Source organism: Vombatus ursinus, unplaced genomic scaffold (assembly GCF_900497805.2).
Source record: "Vombatus ursinus unplaced genomic scaffold, bare-nosed wombat genome assembly UNPS02014779.1, whole genome shotgun sequence".
Lineage (NCBI taxonomy): Eukaryota > Metazoa > Chordata > Mammalia > Diprotodontia > Vombatidae > Vombatus > Vombatus ursinus.
The window spans coordinates 21,664,466-21,681,977 of NW_020954557.1; the positions used below are offsets into that span (position 1 = coordinate 21,664,466).

Sequence of the window (17,512 nt, forward strand, 5' to 3'; positions counted from 1 at the left end):
ACACACACACACACACACACACACACACACACACACACACACACACAAAGACACCTTGGAATAAATAACAATAACTGAATGTAAGGAGTTTATATTCTGTTGGAGAGAAACCTCATGTATAGCTTTAAGTAATTACAAAATACATACAAAATACAAGTAGATATTAAGTAATTTCTAGTCAAGGAAGGCCCAAATCAAGAGATAACAAAGAACTATAAAGCAAATGACTAAAATGAACACAATAAGGAACTGAATAACTGGTACTGCTGGTAATAGATTTTAGACTTACAGAAGGGAAGAGGTCAATTTGCGAAGAAGTAACCAAAAAAGCACTTCATGGAGGAAGTGCAACTTAAATTGGGGCTTGAAAGGACAGGCAGCTTTTGGAGAGGCTTGTTGACTAGAAATGACAGAATCAATATTCAACAAATCTTTATTAAGAAATTAATACATACAAAGACCTGTACTAGGTGGTAAGGGAGATACAACAATAACACTAGGGTACATACAACCTCCGCTCTCAGGAAGGTTATAGCCACCTATTCTTGCAGTGTGACAGAGTTGAAAGAAACCTGAAATGGGTGTCATCAGACAAAAGTAAGCTCCAAAACCAACTACCTTACCTTCAGAAGTCACTTCTTTCTGATATACTTCATCTTGATGTAGATGTGACCCAGGGTTCTCAAAGGCCTTGTCAGTGGAGATAGAAATTCTGGCAGTCTCCCAAGCTGGAATCACTTGGAAAAAAAGCCAGGTCAAAAACTGTATCTTTTAGCCAAGGCATTCCCTAGTCAAATGTGGAAAGGCCCATCATGAAAAGCCTGGCTGGTGAGAATAAACTATAGCATGGACAATTTTTTATCATCACGCAGCCTCAATATTACTGGCCACATTTTAAAATCCTATTTCAAAACTTCATTATGGTGAAAAGGTGGCCCTGGGATCATGAAGCCTATCGAACAATGGAAAACTGTTCTGGCAGATTTAACTACAGTGCGAGTCTGACAATGGAGCACAGGGCCAACTTAACTAAGTGAGGACAGCCTCATCATCACAGGGTTGGCCACAGAGTAAATACATCGGTCACATCAATTCAAGAACCAACATCACTCTTCAGTTAGAGTATAAGTTTGTATAGAGCATGGCCCATCTTATACTTTAATTCTTAACATTATGGTCAAACAACTTATATTTATTAACCATTTCACAATGTGCCAAGTGAAACGTACTTACTCTTAAAGAGCTTACATTCTAAAGGGGGAGATAGAATGAACATAAATTGCTAAATACAGTACAGAGGACCCCACATAAGGAACCCTGGAGGCATAGAGTTGGCGGGGGGGGGGGGGGGGGGGTAAAAAAAAAGGCACTAACCAGAGGCAGAATCAGGAAAGGCCTCCTGTAGAAGGTGGTACTTGAGCTGACTCATTAATGAAACCAGGGATTCCAAGAAATAGAGGTGAAAACAGAATGAATTCTGGGCATGAGAAACAATCTGTACACAGGCAATGGAGTCATATGTGAGAAACAGCAAGAAGGCCAATTTGGCTGGACTGTAGGGTATGTGGAGAGGAATATTATGTAATAAAGCTGGAAAGGCAGGATGGGGCCAGGTTGTGAAAAGCTTTAAATACTAAATACAATAGTTTAAATTAGATGTTGTAGGTAATAGGGAACCCAATGGAGTTGACTGAGTGGGAGGGAATGAGGGGAAAGAGTGACATGGTGGGAGAGGGGGGAAGAGAGTGACATGGTCAGACCTGAGCTTTAGAAAAATCACTGTTGATTCTGTGAAGGGCAGATTAGAGTGGAGAGAGATTTGAGACAGGAAGAACAATTAGAAGGCTACTGAAAGAGTCCAGGACCTGAACTTGACTCGTATTGTAAATGTATAGAAGAGGATATACATGTGAGAAAAGGTGTGGATGAAGAAAGCATTGGGGGGCAGCTAGGTGGCACAGTTGATAGAGCACAGGCCCTGAAGTCAGGAGAACCCAAGTTCAAATGTGACCTCAGACACATAACAATCACTAGCTGTGTGACCCTGGGCAAGTCACTTAACCCCAATTGCCTCACCAAAAAAAAAAAAAAAAAGCATTAGATTTGGCAAGATATTTGGGGTGAGTAAGAAATAAAGGATGACACTAAAGTTATAAACCTAGATGAGAGGCTAGTGATGTACTTGACAGAAAACAGGAACATTCAGAAGAGGGGTAGGTTTTGGGGAAAAGATAATGCGTTTTGCTAGGCAAAGGGATAGGTTGGAGAGAAGGGAAAGAAGATAATGAGTTCTGTTTTCAAATGTCCAATAGGCAATTGGTGTGGTGAGATTAGATCATAAGGAAAATACCAAAACTAGACTTACAAATCTGGGAACTACACAGAGGATTATTAAACCCATAGGAGGTGATGAGGTAACTAAGTGAGAGAGTACAGAAAAAAGACAAAAGGGTTCTGATATACTTGAAGTATACCTTTTGAGGTATATCTAACATTCAGGGCTGGGTTGGAAAAGGTGCCAAGGAAGGCCTTAGGAGAGAAGCTAATGATTGAGACAACCACTCTTAAGTGAGTGGGATAAAGAATCAAAATTAGGGAAGAGTATACAGAAGATATTACAATACTTGTTGAATTAATATTATGCATAGACAATAGCAGCAACAAGTATTAAGTGCCCAGTATGTAACTAGGCATTGGGACTATAAAGACAAAACTGCAAACGGGAGAGGAGGTAACAGTTGCAGTTACACGCATATTCTATAAATGGGCTGTTCAACAAAACCAACTGTCCCTTTAATTAGGATTCTCCAGACCCACCACAATGCACTCTGATCATCTTTCAAGCCATGTTGCTATATATGTTTCCACCTACACACCCCTCCTTTCCTCCAGTTCCCAATCCCCAGCCCTTCCATCTCTTACCTTGACAACAGCCATCAAATTAATACAACAAAAAAGAAACATCAATCAATTGCCCTACGTTACTCACCATCCCAGTGACTGCCTAGTCCAGAACAATCCTCCCTGGCCACTACTCTCTGATTAAAATTTAAACTCACTGAAAGCTGGGACTATCTTGTTTTTTGTCTTTGTATCTCTAGGCCAAGTGTCTAGTCCCTTTTAAGAGCCTAAAAGCTGCTTTTTTATCCATTTATTTATTCACACATGGCTTACTTAGAGCAGCTCCATCTTTAGATTAAAACTTCCAACATTTGTGACAGTGCCCCACATTAAAGGAAGAATATCAGATTTTAGCTCGGTCCAATAAGTGAACTAAAATGTTCTTTAGAACCTTTAATATCTTGATGCAGTTTATGATATTGAAAAATGATGTATCACTTTATTATGAATTCTACTATAAATCATGTGCCTATATGGCATCCCTATTTAAACTCGGTCTTAGAAAATTATAGAGGCCTTAGAGATAAAGTATAATGGCCAAACAAGTGAAGTGACTTGTCCAAAAGTCACACAGTAAGTTGGTAGTAGGCAAATTCCAGGTCTCTCAACTCTCACAATAGTGCTCTTTATTTCTAATGGGAACTGTCTCGCCTGAGAAGCTGAACTTTCCCATAAAAAATGACCATAACATATTCTAAGGAGAATTCTCCCTGTTATCCTTTTTCTGAGAGAAGGGGAAAGAGGCAATAGATCTTAGTTGCTCTGTTTTGTGGCCTGGCTTTTCAAGTCCACCGACGCAAAGATGCCATATCCCCCTACCTCCCGCTGTCCCTGAAACTATTCTAGTTTATCTCATTGGTAAGATGAACTTAGGAGCCTCTATCTCCTTCTAACAGTCCATGAGTTTACAGAAACAATCATACTCTGGATCCAGGAGGACCTTATATCCTGCCAATCCAAGCAGCAAGGAAAAAAAGGCTTTTTTTTTTTTAACTGGAGTTGGATCTTCTAAATTTAAATACAGTATTAACAGCTTGTCTCTAATTTGGGATAAATCAGTCTAATGGAGAGCTTCAACTCCCTAAAGAACAGACTCTATCCACAAAACCTACTGCATCTGTTGATTCTAACTGGTTATTGATCAGTGTCTCAGCATTAAAGGACACTTGGAAAGACTTCTGTCAGAAGATGGAACTTTATAGCTAAGACTTCAAGGAAAGCCAGAAGGTAAAAAAGATGAGGAGGAAGAAAATTCCAGGCATGGGGGACAGCCTGTGAAAATACAAGGAGTCAGGAGATGGAGTGTCTTGTTCAAGAAACAGCAAAGAACAGAGTGTCACTGAGTTCTAAAGTATGTAGAATGGACTGAGAAGCATGAGAAGACTGCAAAGTAAGGGAAAAGTCAGACTATGAAGGGCTTGAAAAGACTTAAGATTTTGTATCTGAGCATAATAGGTAGCCACTGGAGTTGACTGAATAAGGACATGCTCAGGCCTGTACTTTAGGAAGATCGTTTTGATAGCTGAGTGGAAGATAATAGGGAAATATTTGAGGCAGGGAGGCCTACTACTACTACTACTGATTACTATCATCAATATAGTGCTTACTACTTACCAGGCACTGTGCTATGCACTTCACAATTATTATCTCATTTGATCCTCACAACAAGTCTGGGAAGTAGGTATTTTATAGAAGGATTCCTGTTAGGTACAGAATATAGATTAGGTAGCCTCCAGGGTCTTTTTTCCCCCAATTCTGAGAGTCTACATATTGATAATAAATGTCATAATCTTTTGTAAGTTAAATGTCATAATTTTTTTAGAACTATTTTTGTTCTTTTTTCATTGTTTATTGGTGCATATATGATATGCATCATAGCCAAGGGACATAAACTCAAATTTTAGATTAGTATGTTTGCACTTCTGCTCTCAATCTGATGGATTACCTGTTGTCCACATCTGAGATGTTAAAACAAAAGAAATTTATTTAGTTTAACACTGTGATAAATACTGCTTATGTCCCCAACTTTTTGTTAACAAGGATAATTACTGGTAAAACAAAACCAAAACAAACCTCTTTTCAGCTGCTAAGACTCCGAGGCCTCAGTTAAATAAATTAATAAAATGGGAACTGAAATAATTAGCAACACAGACATAACCTATTTGCTGATAATGGTTGAATCTTAGCCTTAGCTAGATAATTTAGAATTTAAATTCTATTATATAACGTTTATATACACATATATGTATATGTGTATGTGCGTATACATAGACACACGTCTCTAAACACAGATAAAATGCCATAGATATGTCATTTTAGGAACATTTGCTTGAAAACAAAAATTTTAAGACAGTTTTCAAATTAGTCATTTTTTAAAATTTTCCATTAACAAAAGACTGCAATTAAAAATAAAATTCCAGGGGCAGCTAGGTGGCGCAGTGGATACAGCACCGGCCCTGGAGTCAGGAGGACCTGAGTTCAAATCTAGCCTCAAGACCAGACACTTGATACTTACTAGCTGTGTGACCTTGGGCAAGTCACTTAACCCCATTGCCTAGCAAAAACAAAACAAAATAAAATAAATAAATAAATAAATGAAATAAAAACTAAAATAAAATTCCATGTAGCTTTAATTCAATTTTATTAGCAAGTACATGAAAGAAATAGATTAGTACTAAATGGTATCAGGCTATTGGCAGTTTCGTATAAAATTAGGGACTTAAACTGGCTTATCTGTAAGGCACCTTCCCAGATCCAAAATTTTATATTTGAAGTCCTCTACCTAAGTCCTATTCTAACGTCTCATCTTAGCATGAGAATGATTCTGGATTTTTTGAAGTCCATGTAACAGCAAAGTGCCAACTTCATCAAGATTTACAGAAAGCTAGAAAAGCTTTAATTACAAGCCTTGGCAAAAGACTTTATCTGGATGCATGGCTTCTGAGGACCAACTCAGTGATGGCCCATCATCAAAAGGACTGCTTTATGGACACAGCTATTGAGTCTGCATCAGTGGTGGTAAGACTGTTCACACTAATGAAATCACAGATCGTGTAAAAGATAAATAACAAAACTTTCACTTATCAGATCACTAGTCCAACAATTTCAACAATCCAACATTTCTAGGAATACATAAATAAGAATGTTGGAAAGGATGATTTCCCAAGTCCCTAAGAGTCGTAAATTTCTATAGCTCTAGGATTGATTCTAAAGCAGCTAAATACAGATACCACAAAGTGTATGCACTAATGTTCCTGTTTTTTATTAACATGAGTCTTCAGGTGCTTACTTTAGATAATTCTAATAGTACTACTTACTGGTCTTCCCAACCCACAACAGATTATGGACTGAAAAGACAAAAGGTCAATATTAAAAATATGTATGCTGTCAGCAACAAAAAGTAGCAGCGAGGGAAAAAGAAAACAAACTAAGGTCATGAAAAAACACAGTAGCCTGAGGTCATTTAATGAGGGGCAAACATAGCATGGAATTTAGAGCTAGAAGAGACCACTACTCAGTGGTTTTTAATCTGAGGACTGTGAAATTATTTTTTTAAGATAATTGTACTTCATATAATTGATCTCCTATACAGTCCTAAATTGAGTTTTTTAATTTGTTTTTGAGACTTGGTTTCCTTATCTCACCCTGTCTTGAAGCGTAGCACCACTTATAAAATGGCCAATCGTACTACTGATTAGCATCTCTGACTCTGTTTCAGACGTGGGCAGTCTGATTCTCCTTAGGCAGGCTGGTGATCTTCCACTCCCAGGGAGACCCAATACTGGTGTCAGACTTAGTGCAGGCACCTCAATGGATTTAGACCTAATGTAACTTGGAATTCCCAAGTTCAAGCAATACGCCAGCCTCAGCTTCCCCATGGCAATGCCTTTTATTTTATATGTTTAAATACATATATTTTTGTAAAGGGGTCAATAGGCTTTAGATTGCCAAAAAGGTCCATATGACAGTTAGGTGGCCTAGTGGATGGAGCACTGGACCTGCAGTCGGGAAGATCTGAGTTGAAATCCCTTCTTGGACATTTGCTGTGTGTGTGACCCAGGACATACCATTTAACCTGTCTGCCTCAGTTTCCTCATCTGTAAAATGGGGATGATAATAATAGCACCTACTTCCATGGCAGGGTTGTCATGAAAATAAAATGTGACCATGTTTGTAAAGCACTTTGCAAACCTTAAAGCACTATATAAATGCATGCTGCTGTTATTACAATGCAAAAAGGATTAAGGTGCTCTAGTGCAAGCAATATCATTTTGCAGATGAGAAAACTGAAGGTTCCAGCAGATAAGTGACTTGGTCAAGGTCATACCTTGATTTTAATCCAAGTCACCTGACTCCAAATCCCTGTATTCCTTTTTTTATTCCTTGCCACCACAAATAAATCACTCCTCTTCATAATTAGTGTCCCTGCATAGACAACAAAAGGTTAAATATATTTGCTATACTACATTTAAAAAACGCAAGATGTTTGGTACATTTTAAAGTAACTTGCATGAAAAATTATTAAATCAAACGCTTTGGTACCTAAATGAGTTAAGTTTCAGCTACCTGCAAAATTTGGACAATCTCACTCCCAATCATTTCATGGAAATTATTGATACAATCCCTAATTTAGTACTTTTGGGAGGTAATAAGAAAGCTACCTTCCCTCAGATTTATTTACTTCTCAGGAACTAGGCTGGTAGCTTTTCAAGGTAGTCATTTAAAGAATCTATTTTATGAAATGCTTTAAATCATTATTGATTAGAGAAATGCAAATCAAAACAACTCTGAGGTACCACTTCACACCTATCAGATTGGCTAACATGACAAAACAGGAAAATAATAAATGCTGGAGAAAATGTGGGAAAATTGGAATATTAATACATTGCTGGTGGAGTTGTGAACTGATGTAAACATTCTGGAGAGCAATTTAGAACTATGCTCAAAGGGCTATAAAAATGTGTATAACCTCTGACTCAACAATACCATTCCAGGGCTGTATCCCAAAGAGTTCATACAAATGGGAAAAGGACCCACATGTACAAAAATATTTATAGCAGCTCTTTCTGTGGTGGCAAAGAATTGGAAATTGAGAGGATGACCATCAATTGGGGAATGGCTGAGCAAGTTGTGGTATATGAATGTGATGGAATACTACTGTGCTATAAGTGATGAGCAGGCAGACTTTAGAAAAACCTGGAAAGACTTATATGAACTGATGGTGAGTGAAGTGAGCAGAATCAGGAGAACACTGTACACAGTAACAGCCACGTTGTGTGATGACTAACTTTGATGGACTTAGCTCTTCTCAGCAATGCAAAGATCTAAGATATCTCCAAAAGTCTCATGATAGAAAATCCTATCCATATCCAAAGAAAGAACTATGGAGTCTGAATGCAGATGGAAGCACACTATTTGCTCTTTTTTTTTCCTTCTGTTTTGTTTCTTCTTTTTTCGTGGTCCCCCCTATTGGTTTTAATTCTTCTTTACAACATGACTGATGTGAAAATATGTTTAATAAGAATGTATATGTAGAGACTATATCAGACTGCATGCCACCTTGGTGAAGGAGGTGGAGAAAATTTAAAACTCAAAAGCTTATGGAAGTGAATGTTGAGAACTAAAAATAAATTCATTTTTAAAAAAATCTATTTTATGTCTATATTAAAAATAAGCAGACTGCAAACATATCCAACCTTGAAAACCATAATTTTAACTTAGCATACATTATCAGTTGGTTTAAAACGGATGCTTTCATTTTAAAATATAACTGCTTCTTTACACATCAGCAAATGGTAATGAACATTACTTATCAAATAATCTCTATTGAATAGTCCTTGATAGGTAGTCAAAGCATGGCAAACTGCCTTAAAATTTATTTTTAAATTTTACAGGTTCATAAAATTACCTAAATGCTGTTTTTGGTCATGCACAATTAATTTAAACGACAAACAGCACTGAATCCCATGACAAAATTTTTCCAACAGTTCCATTACCCTATATTAACTGTTGGACTCCCACCTGAAGACTTACCAATAATTAGTCTTTTGTCTTGGCAATACTACTTAAATTTTTTATTCTATCAGTTATATCTGCTGTGTCTTAAGTATTTCATATATCTGCAAATCAGTCAAGAGTTGAATTAGTATAATCCAGAAATCATAGGCAATTATACAGCTTCATAAAAATTTAGTGCTCCTGAACCATTAAAAAAATTAACTACAGGAATTTCATTTTCTGTTTCTATGATTTTCTTCACTCTAGCTGGCAATCTCCTTGTAAAAATCTTCAATTAAATCTCTTTCAAATGGAGCTCAAAACAAGTGAAAGTTGACTACGAAAATAGTCAGCAAATTCATGCTTATTTCCATGGCATAAAAGTAGCATTTTTTTTAAGCAAGCACACTACAGCATAATAAATAATAAATATAATAAAAATTCTATTTGATAATCCTTTCCTGAGTTAGCTAGTTTTGAGGTAGGCAGTTCTTCCTGTAAACAGGTGAAGAACCTTTATGGAGAATGTATTTAAGAAATATCCTTAAAATGAAGTCACTGTTAAACTAATGTCATCAAATAACAGTAACTATTTTCTCATTTATCAGAAGCAAGAGAAAATACAAAACATTAAATTTTCAAGCTATCTTGAAACCTGAGTTAGGTTACATCAAACATTTAGAAATATCAAATTAAGTTTAGCCACCAAAATTAGTGGGTCTCTATTGAAGGATTCAAAAAACACGAACTTCAGTGTCCAAATATTAAATTATTTGCACTTATCAACTCTATCTCATTACTATGAACCTAATTTAATATTTACTAAATTGTAGTAACATGGAAAGATAGTTAACATTTGGAAACATTACTTAATTTCAATTTGCAACATAATTCCCAGTATCTTAAAGATTTATGTTTTCTCCCTACTCGACTTCCTATTTTAACTTACTAGAACTACAAAATCCACAAATGTATAAGCTACCTAAAAACATTTCTGCCTGGAGTATTTGAAGAATATATACTACGTACACCCTTTATGAAGTTAAACACCTTCTAGAACAGTCATTTTTATAGGCCACTAAATATTCTTCCTCCAACCTTGATGGTATGTAAATATAAGATGGTCACTTTTCTGTTGTGATCCACAGGAAAAAACCTAAATCTAAAAAAGGTCTTTGCCAGGGACCCTTTACCAAGACTTGAACATACATATAGAGGCTGTCATAGTCCTTTATATCACCTAAAGCCAAAAAACACTTACACCCACAATTCCAAGACAAATATTTAGGATTTAATAAACACAGTTCTTAGGACCTCTAGAAGACCAATCCTCAACGTGTCCTTTTTGCTTTCAAGTTTTATAGCAAGCTCAGGGGATGAAACCAGAAAGGGTTTCAAATGAAGTAACTAGGCTTCAGCAGACTTCAGAGTAGGCCAACAGCCTAAGGTCAACACTACCACCAGTGATGTAGTAGCTCACTCCCACAATCACCACCAGACCACCAGAATGCAGTAGTACTATGAAGTACCACTCCATAATAATTTTTCTGGGTATGGCTAAAATCAGACCAGTCTTGCCTTATTCAACTGCATGCTGCTATCAAGTAAATGGCAAGTAATTTTAGGAGTCATTTTAAGACTGGTTTTGAAATAACTGTGACATCAACTAGCTATGCATTAATATTCTGCTTTTCTACAAGCATAACAGGACACAGGTCAACTTCTAAAGTTATCTCATCTTTACTTTTCAAGGCTAAAAATATATTCACTGATTGTAATTCAACGGATTTTAAAAGTGCACAGATACCTCATATATACATTTGTATCTAAGTGTACTTAGAGGGGAAAAAATACTCCAAGAGAAAAAAAAATCTAAAATAGAATATGGCATAATTAACATGAAAATCACTAGTTTTCCATATTTTGTGCATATGTTATAGACTACTAATAAATTATATCCCTAATGCTGCCTCGTAAGATGACCCCAGGTTCCTGATAGCTACGCTAGCAACGCAGAAGTTCCTAGCAGGTCTTTCCCCCTAAGCTGGTAAGACTCCAAGCAGTGGCCTATGACTGGCTACACCCTACTTATTGTACAAGGACAGACTTGCTAAAAGTTCAGGGAGGCTCAGTCACACTGGGAGGGATAAACTTTTTGGCCACAACAAATCTCAAAGGCCATCAATAGTCATACAGGTTGAAAAGATAATTGGTGGCCCACACCTATGAAACCATGGGTCTCTGAAACACTGAAGTAAGTCCTCAATTTTATTTTTATGTAAGAGTATAGCCCCCTTTAAAAAAAATTGCTACAGAATAAGTAAAAATGAAGAATCTAATGAAAAGAGATCAAAACTGGTAACTTAAAAACGTATGCTGTGTTAGCTACAGCATATGATAATGAACCAGACTGATAGTTCTTTGCATAGAAGAGCTATTATGCTTTTTTTTTTCAAGTTTCAAACATTCACATTTTCATATTGGTTCTTTCAAATGACACCAAGGACACACATTTGTAAGATGTTTATCTAGCATATATGGTAGTCTGTGATGATGCAAACTTTCTGTTTCAAGCCAACTAAATTCTTGAAGACTAAACTTGTTATCTTGGATCTTGCTAGCAATATTATGCTCTAACCAATTGAGTAAACCTTTTAAAGATACAACTTTTAAGGGCAAGGACACTCATGAAATAGGGAATTATAAATGTGGAATTATTTCTCCTGAGGTTCTTTACCCCAGGGGTAAGATTTCAGAAACATCAGGAGTCTCCTAGCCAGTCTTTACTATGGTGATAATTCTTAGGGAAAGAGGTCATCTCTAAAGTAATCAAATATTAAATCTGTGCAATGGTTACCACCTTGATCTGATATCCGAATCAAAATCGGTAGTCAGTGCAAAGCAAGGAATGATTCAACTTAAAACCATACAATTACTGAGTGTACCATGAAAGAAAGCATATGATGCATGACTATTTTTTTTGCACTGCAAAAAAATAGTTGAATAGTGTGAGTCATTTTCAAGGTCAGCCCTACTTGTAGCATATTGCAGTAATTCAAAGGCTCATAAATGTAGAACTTGAAGGGATCTTAGTCATTTAGTGCAATCCTCTAACATTACAGATGAAGAAACTGAGGCCCAGAGAAGTAACCTGCCCAAGACTAAACAAGGACAAAGTAGCAGAGCCAGGATTTGAGCTCAGGCCCCTTGCCAACACAAAGCAGTCTTTTCACAATACCAACGACCTGTAATACCTTCTACTTAAATATTTCAAAATGTAAATGATTATTTAAAAAAAAATCTAAAGAGGGCTCATAACGTAGAAGCAAAGCATTCATTAGGGAGTTAAGTGCTCAGTGTGAAAAAATATTTTGCTAGGCACAGTGGAAGAAATAAATGCAGAAAACACAACTGTCTGCCCTAGTGAAGCTGAGATGATAAATGGTACGACAAAAGCAACAATCAGGAACCAGACAGTTTATCATGATCACATGAAGTGCAGCACTGGAATGGAACTAAATGGTCTGAGTCCCAGCCTCGGCTCTGCTACTTACTATACACAGTGATCTCAGACAAGTCACATCTGATGGATCTCAGTTTCTTATCTATAAAAGAAGAGGCTGGACTAGATGTATCTCTAGGGTACCCTTCCATTTCTAAAATCCTATGAGTTCATGAATTCTCCATTTCCATGTGCTTGTTCACTTGACTTTGTGCCTTACAGGCTCCTTAAAAAAAAAATTTTTTTTTAAATCTATCTTTAAGTTATTCAAGGTACCAGAGTTTAAAAGCAAATGTCTGGTACTTAAGTTCAGAATAAAAGGGCTGTCAATGAAAAAAGGAAAAAAAAAAAACCAGTGCATTCAAAAATAGCCAGAGATAAATTTGGAGCTTTTATTACGAATTCCAGGCATAGAGAAGCTTCTGGGTAACATATAACTTAAAGAGAAGATGGGATCCATTTTTTAAGACAAAAACTGATTCTGTAATATGGCAAGAATGTTAATAGGCCCCAAGACTTTGATTTTTTTTTCAAGTTTACTCTGTAATAACAAAGTATTAATTCTACCTTCTCTGGCTGAGATGATAAATGTTTTAGGACTAGATAGAAAGTAATCTGTCCTTTTCAGTCACAAGTTTGGCTATCTTCTCTTCATCTGCTTCTAGCTAATGAATACATTCTGGCTTCTTTTCCTCACAGATACTGCAGCAGAGCTTTGTGAAGCTGTCTTACTCAGCAAAACTGTAATTCTAGAAAGAACTTCAGCTTATTTTGAACAAAGTATCAAATGTTTCTTTTTATTTCCATTTATGTTGTGGATACCTGATCTTGAACTCTTGGCTTTAGTAATGTGCATTTTTCAAGTTCTACTCTTGGATCTATAGAACTAATGGTAACTATTCTTAGACCCATTATCAATAAAAAGGATGGTTATTTAACAACAAAGCACATTCTAATTTATAAATGCACTCGTCCATCAGAAACTGAGGTTAAAATGTCTTTTTAATAAAGATTAGCATAGATTGAATGTATTTGAAACAGAAAACACTAAATTTCTAACCATTTTTCACAAATTCAAGTCAAAGACCTCCATTATGGATCCTTCCTATGCAAGGTAAGGAACCCTTTTTCCTCCCCAATGAAAGGTAAGGTGGAAAAGGGGTGCAGGTAAGGGGTGCAGAAGGAAGAAAAAGTACTATCAACAAAGAATCACCAAAGTAAAAAAGATCTGGGGGATAGGATCACAAAATTTAACTTACACATTAGATTGATGATTTAATTCCTATTAAATAAATACACATAAGGATAGGGTGTGTGTATGTGTATGATGTGTGCACTTATGTATAGTTTAGAGAAAAAGAAGAAAAAAAGACAATTAAACAGAGACTGCATCTAAGTTTGTGTATTAACATCCCCATCATGTGGCTTTTTTTGAACACTACTATCAAATACTGAAAAGCTGTTGCATTTTATCTTGAGGTCATTCATAGGGAAAAAATGTAAATACTTTCTTCAGTCAGCATAGTTCTTGATGGATTGCCTCAAAAAGAGTAAATTGCCTAACTCATAAAATGGCATAGCTCAATTATAGGAAGTAAACGTGCTATTACAATAAAACTTCTGGTTTTGTGCACACATGTACGTGTGCACACACACACACACCCCCCTAACCCTGAGACTGGTAGAAAAAAAAAGTGTAGAATTGTACAGCTTTTACAAAAATAAAAAAAAAAGCTGCAATGTTTTCCATTCTGAGAAAACAATTACAGAAGGGTAATAAAAACATGCACAAGTCAACGAACCATTTGGGAAGATTTCAAGAATTACAACTTTAGGGGCAGCTAGGTGGCGCAGTGGATAGAGTACCGGCCCTGAAGTCAGGAGGACCAGAGTTCAAATCCGGCCTCAGACCAAACACTTGACACTTACTAGCTGTGTGACCCTGGGCAAATCACTTAACCCCAACTGCCTTAAAAAAAAAAAAAGAGGAAAAAAAAAAAAAGAGTTACACTTTACCTACCACAGCAGCAAACAAGCTACTACAGTAAAAGTCAACTCTCTCTGTAGCACTACTCTATTGAGGAAGATGGTAAGAAGAGCCAAAATAGGAGAGTAGGAGAGATCACATACTCAGGCAAAAGCCAGAGGAGAGTACAAAGGAGAATCTCTCATTCAGAATGTCAGTTTAGAATCCATTTTACATTTTGTCCATTTAGATTTTTTACAAGGCTTATTAGGTTTCACGTATTTAATATGCAAAATTCATACCTCTAACAAAATGCTTGTTGAAATAAGTGAAGAAAGCATGACCAACTAGATTGAACACATTTCTAATTTTAAAAAAACATCTTGACTATTATTAACATACAGCTTAAGTGAATATTTCTTTTCATCAAGTTAACCAGTTTTGTCCTATTTCAGTTTGGCTCTCTTGACTGCTCTTTAGAGATACGAACACATCCCACAGAATACATCAGGGACTATCCAAAACTGCTTTCGGGTGGGAGTGTTTGGTGTATATGCCATTCTCTGGTCTACAAGACTCTCTTCCTCAAAATTTGGTTTCCTTTTCACATGCCCCTAATGGTTCTGCATAGCAGTAAAGGATATTCCTGAGAAATTATCACTATTAACTTTTCTTTAATATTTTAGTTTGCCTCTCTTGCTGTTTCTTCAGAGTGTATTAAAGAATACAAAAGGGACAGGCCAAGGCAGCTTGTGAATGGGAGGAAGGAACTTATGCCATCCTCCACAGGGGCGTTTTCTTCATAATCTGGTTTCCTAGTGCTTCTGCACCTAAGTAAAGGACACTCCTCAGATTCCACTATTACTTTGAAACAAGGTTTCCAAAGGAATGTGGTGACAAGGTCCAAGGGAAGGATAGAAAGACAGAGGAGAAAGAGAAGGGGAGGGAAGAGACAGAGAAGAGGAGGGAGGAGACAGGAAAGGGGAGGGGGGAAGGACACAGGTAAAGGTGGGGAGGAGACAGGGAAAGAGGGGGAAAGGCGGAGGGAAGAAGGAGATAGGGAATGGAGAAGAGGAGATATAGAAGGAGAGGGAGGAGGAGACACGAAAACGGAGGAGGAGAGGAAAAAGTAGAGATGGAGAGGGGGAAAGGGAAAGAGAAAAGAGGAGAGGGAGGAGGCAAAAGGGGAAGGAGAAGACAGAGAAGGGGAAGGAGACAGAGACAAAAAGGGAGAGAGAGTGAGAGAAAAAGGAGAGGGAAAAGGAATAGGAGAGGATTAGAAAGAGAAAGGGAAGAGGGACAAAAAGAGAGAAGGAGAGGGAAAGAGGGAGGAAATGGAGGGAGATGACCTCTTTAAAAGGTGTGACAAATCGGGAAAATACGGGCTGCGAGGCTTCACCACCATTCCTTCGCCCCCCCTCCCCCCAGCACCGGAGGAGGTTCACGTGGGGATCATCCTGTCGGGTAGCTGGACGCACCGTGATGGGGGCGGGGGCAGACCCGTGCTCGGCACGCGGTCAGCGCGGCCCCCGCCACCGGCGTCCCCCCCACCTGCACCTGGGGGACCAGGGCCCGGAGGGGGGGCGCCGCGAGCATCTCCCGCGGAGGAGGAAGAGGGGAGAGGAGGGAGCACAAGCCGCTTCGAGGCCTGCGGAGTGGCGGGTGGGGCAGGCCTAATCACATGGCGCACTTAACGCAGAGCAGAGCCAGCGGAGCCGGCATCTTCCCCCCTCCCCCTTCCTCCCTCCCCTCCTCGAAGCCTGGAGCTCCATCCCAGCCCCGGCCACTCCCCAGCCTAAGTCCAGGAGGAGGGAAAGGCCTCCTTCTCCTCCGCCGGGCTAGAGGAAGCGACTCACTTTTCTCCCCCTGCCGGCTCCTTCCCCTCGCTGTTGCCATAGGCGTTGGCCTCGCCGGAGCCGTCCTTAGGGGGGGTCGACGAAGGCGGCTGCATCTGCGCCGCCTGGGGCTGGGCGCCCCCCTTGCCCAGCTCCTGAAGGATTTCCGAATGGGAGCTCGACAGCCCCCGTGCCAGGGGCGCCAAGGGCCGGCTGGCGCCTCCACCCCGCCAGGGGAACAGCTCTCGGGCCGCGGCGGCAGCCCGGCCCCCGACTCGGGGGCGCCGGCACAAGGTGGTGAGGGGCTGTCCCCGTCTCAGAGCTGCCCCGGCGGCGGGCGGATGCAGCAGCAGCAGCTCCCGCAGCATCGCGGAGCCTCGGAGCCGCATCATGCCGGCCGCTAAGCTTCGCTCACCCCCGCACTAACCACCCCCACCCGGGGCTGCTCTCGGCACCGACTAGAAGGATGCGCCGGGTCAGCGGTTCCTCAGGAAGGCTCTCGGGCCGCGGGAGTGACGGAGGCCTTATGGGCTGCGGAGCAAGGGTGGAGAATGGGAGGAAGGAGGCTGCGTGGCGGGGATCCTAGCCTAGGTGACGGCTGCGGCTGCTGCTGCTGCTCCTCCGGCCGCCGAGGGTTCTCTACACTGAGGCCCCGAGCAGAGGGGACGGGCCGAGACGTTCCGCTCTCGCCCACCCAGAGGCGAGAAGCCGAGACGGCCCGCCCGCCACGCCCATTCTTATTGGTTCACAGGACAGACTTCTCTTCTGATTGGTGGATGGAGCAGTCAAATTTCTCTCGACGCCCGCTGTTTGAGGGGGGCAGGTGGAGGCGGGGGGGGGAGGGGAGTGATGAGGAATTAAACTGACGTAGGAAGAGGGGGAGGGTCTGGGTCCTGGGCTTCTGATCCTTCTCGCGTGCCCCCAGGCACGCGAGGTACATCGGTCCCCCTAGTCTCGGTAACTGGGGGACCCAGGCATTCTTGCAGAATGCAGCCTAAACTATGAAAAGCGGCATGGGCGGCAGGAAGGTTCTTGACTTTGGGGCCTTAAACTGGGGGAAACTGATGGGCCCAGAGTTCTTGGCAGTAGAGCCGGGAGAACTGGAGGGCAGCTGGAATAAGGGTGGATTGAGTTCTGGATGCAGCCAGCCTTGCATCGGGACCCCCAGCTATCTGATAAAGCAATTAGAAAATGCATTTAAATAGCCAGAGCAGTCCCGTTAAGAGGACAATGATGCCTTTCCCAAATGGCACGTTTTTCAGTTTAGTTTTTTTTCCCCCTGAAACTTTCCATGTTTGGCTTCCACCCAGA

The 17,512-nt window shown here is 39.8% G+C and overlaps 1 protein-coding gene across 1 annotated transcript in view; it reads right to left on the reverse strand.

The window, feature by feature from the left end:
- GLS (glutaminase) overlaps nucleotides 1-16,837 on the reverse strand; it is a 55,819-nt gene extending 38,982 nt beyond the window's left edge. The window contains exon 1 of the mRNA XM_027866007.1: nucleotides 16,223-16,837. Coding sequence (XP_027721808.1) covers nucleotides 16,223-16,593 — 371 coding nt within the window. The 5' untranslated portion in view covers nucleotides 16,594-16,837. The remainder of the gene's footprint in view (nucleotides 1-16,222) is intronic.
- Nucleotides 16,838-17,512: the final 675 nt, after the last annotated feature.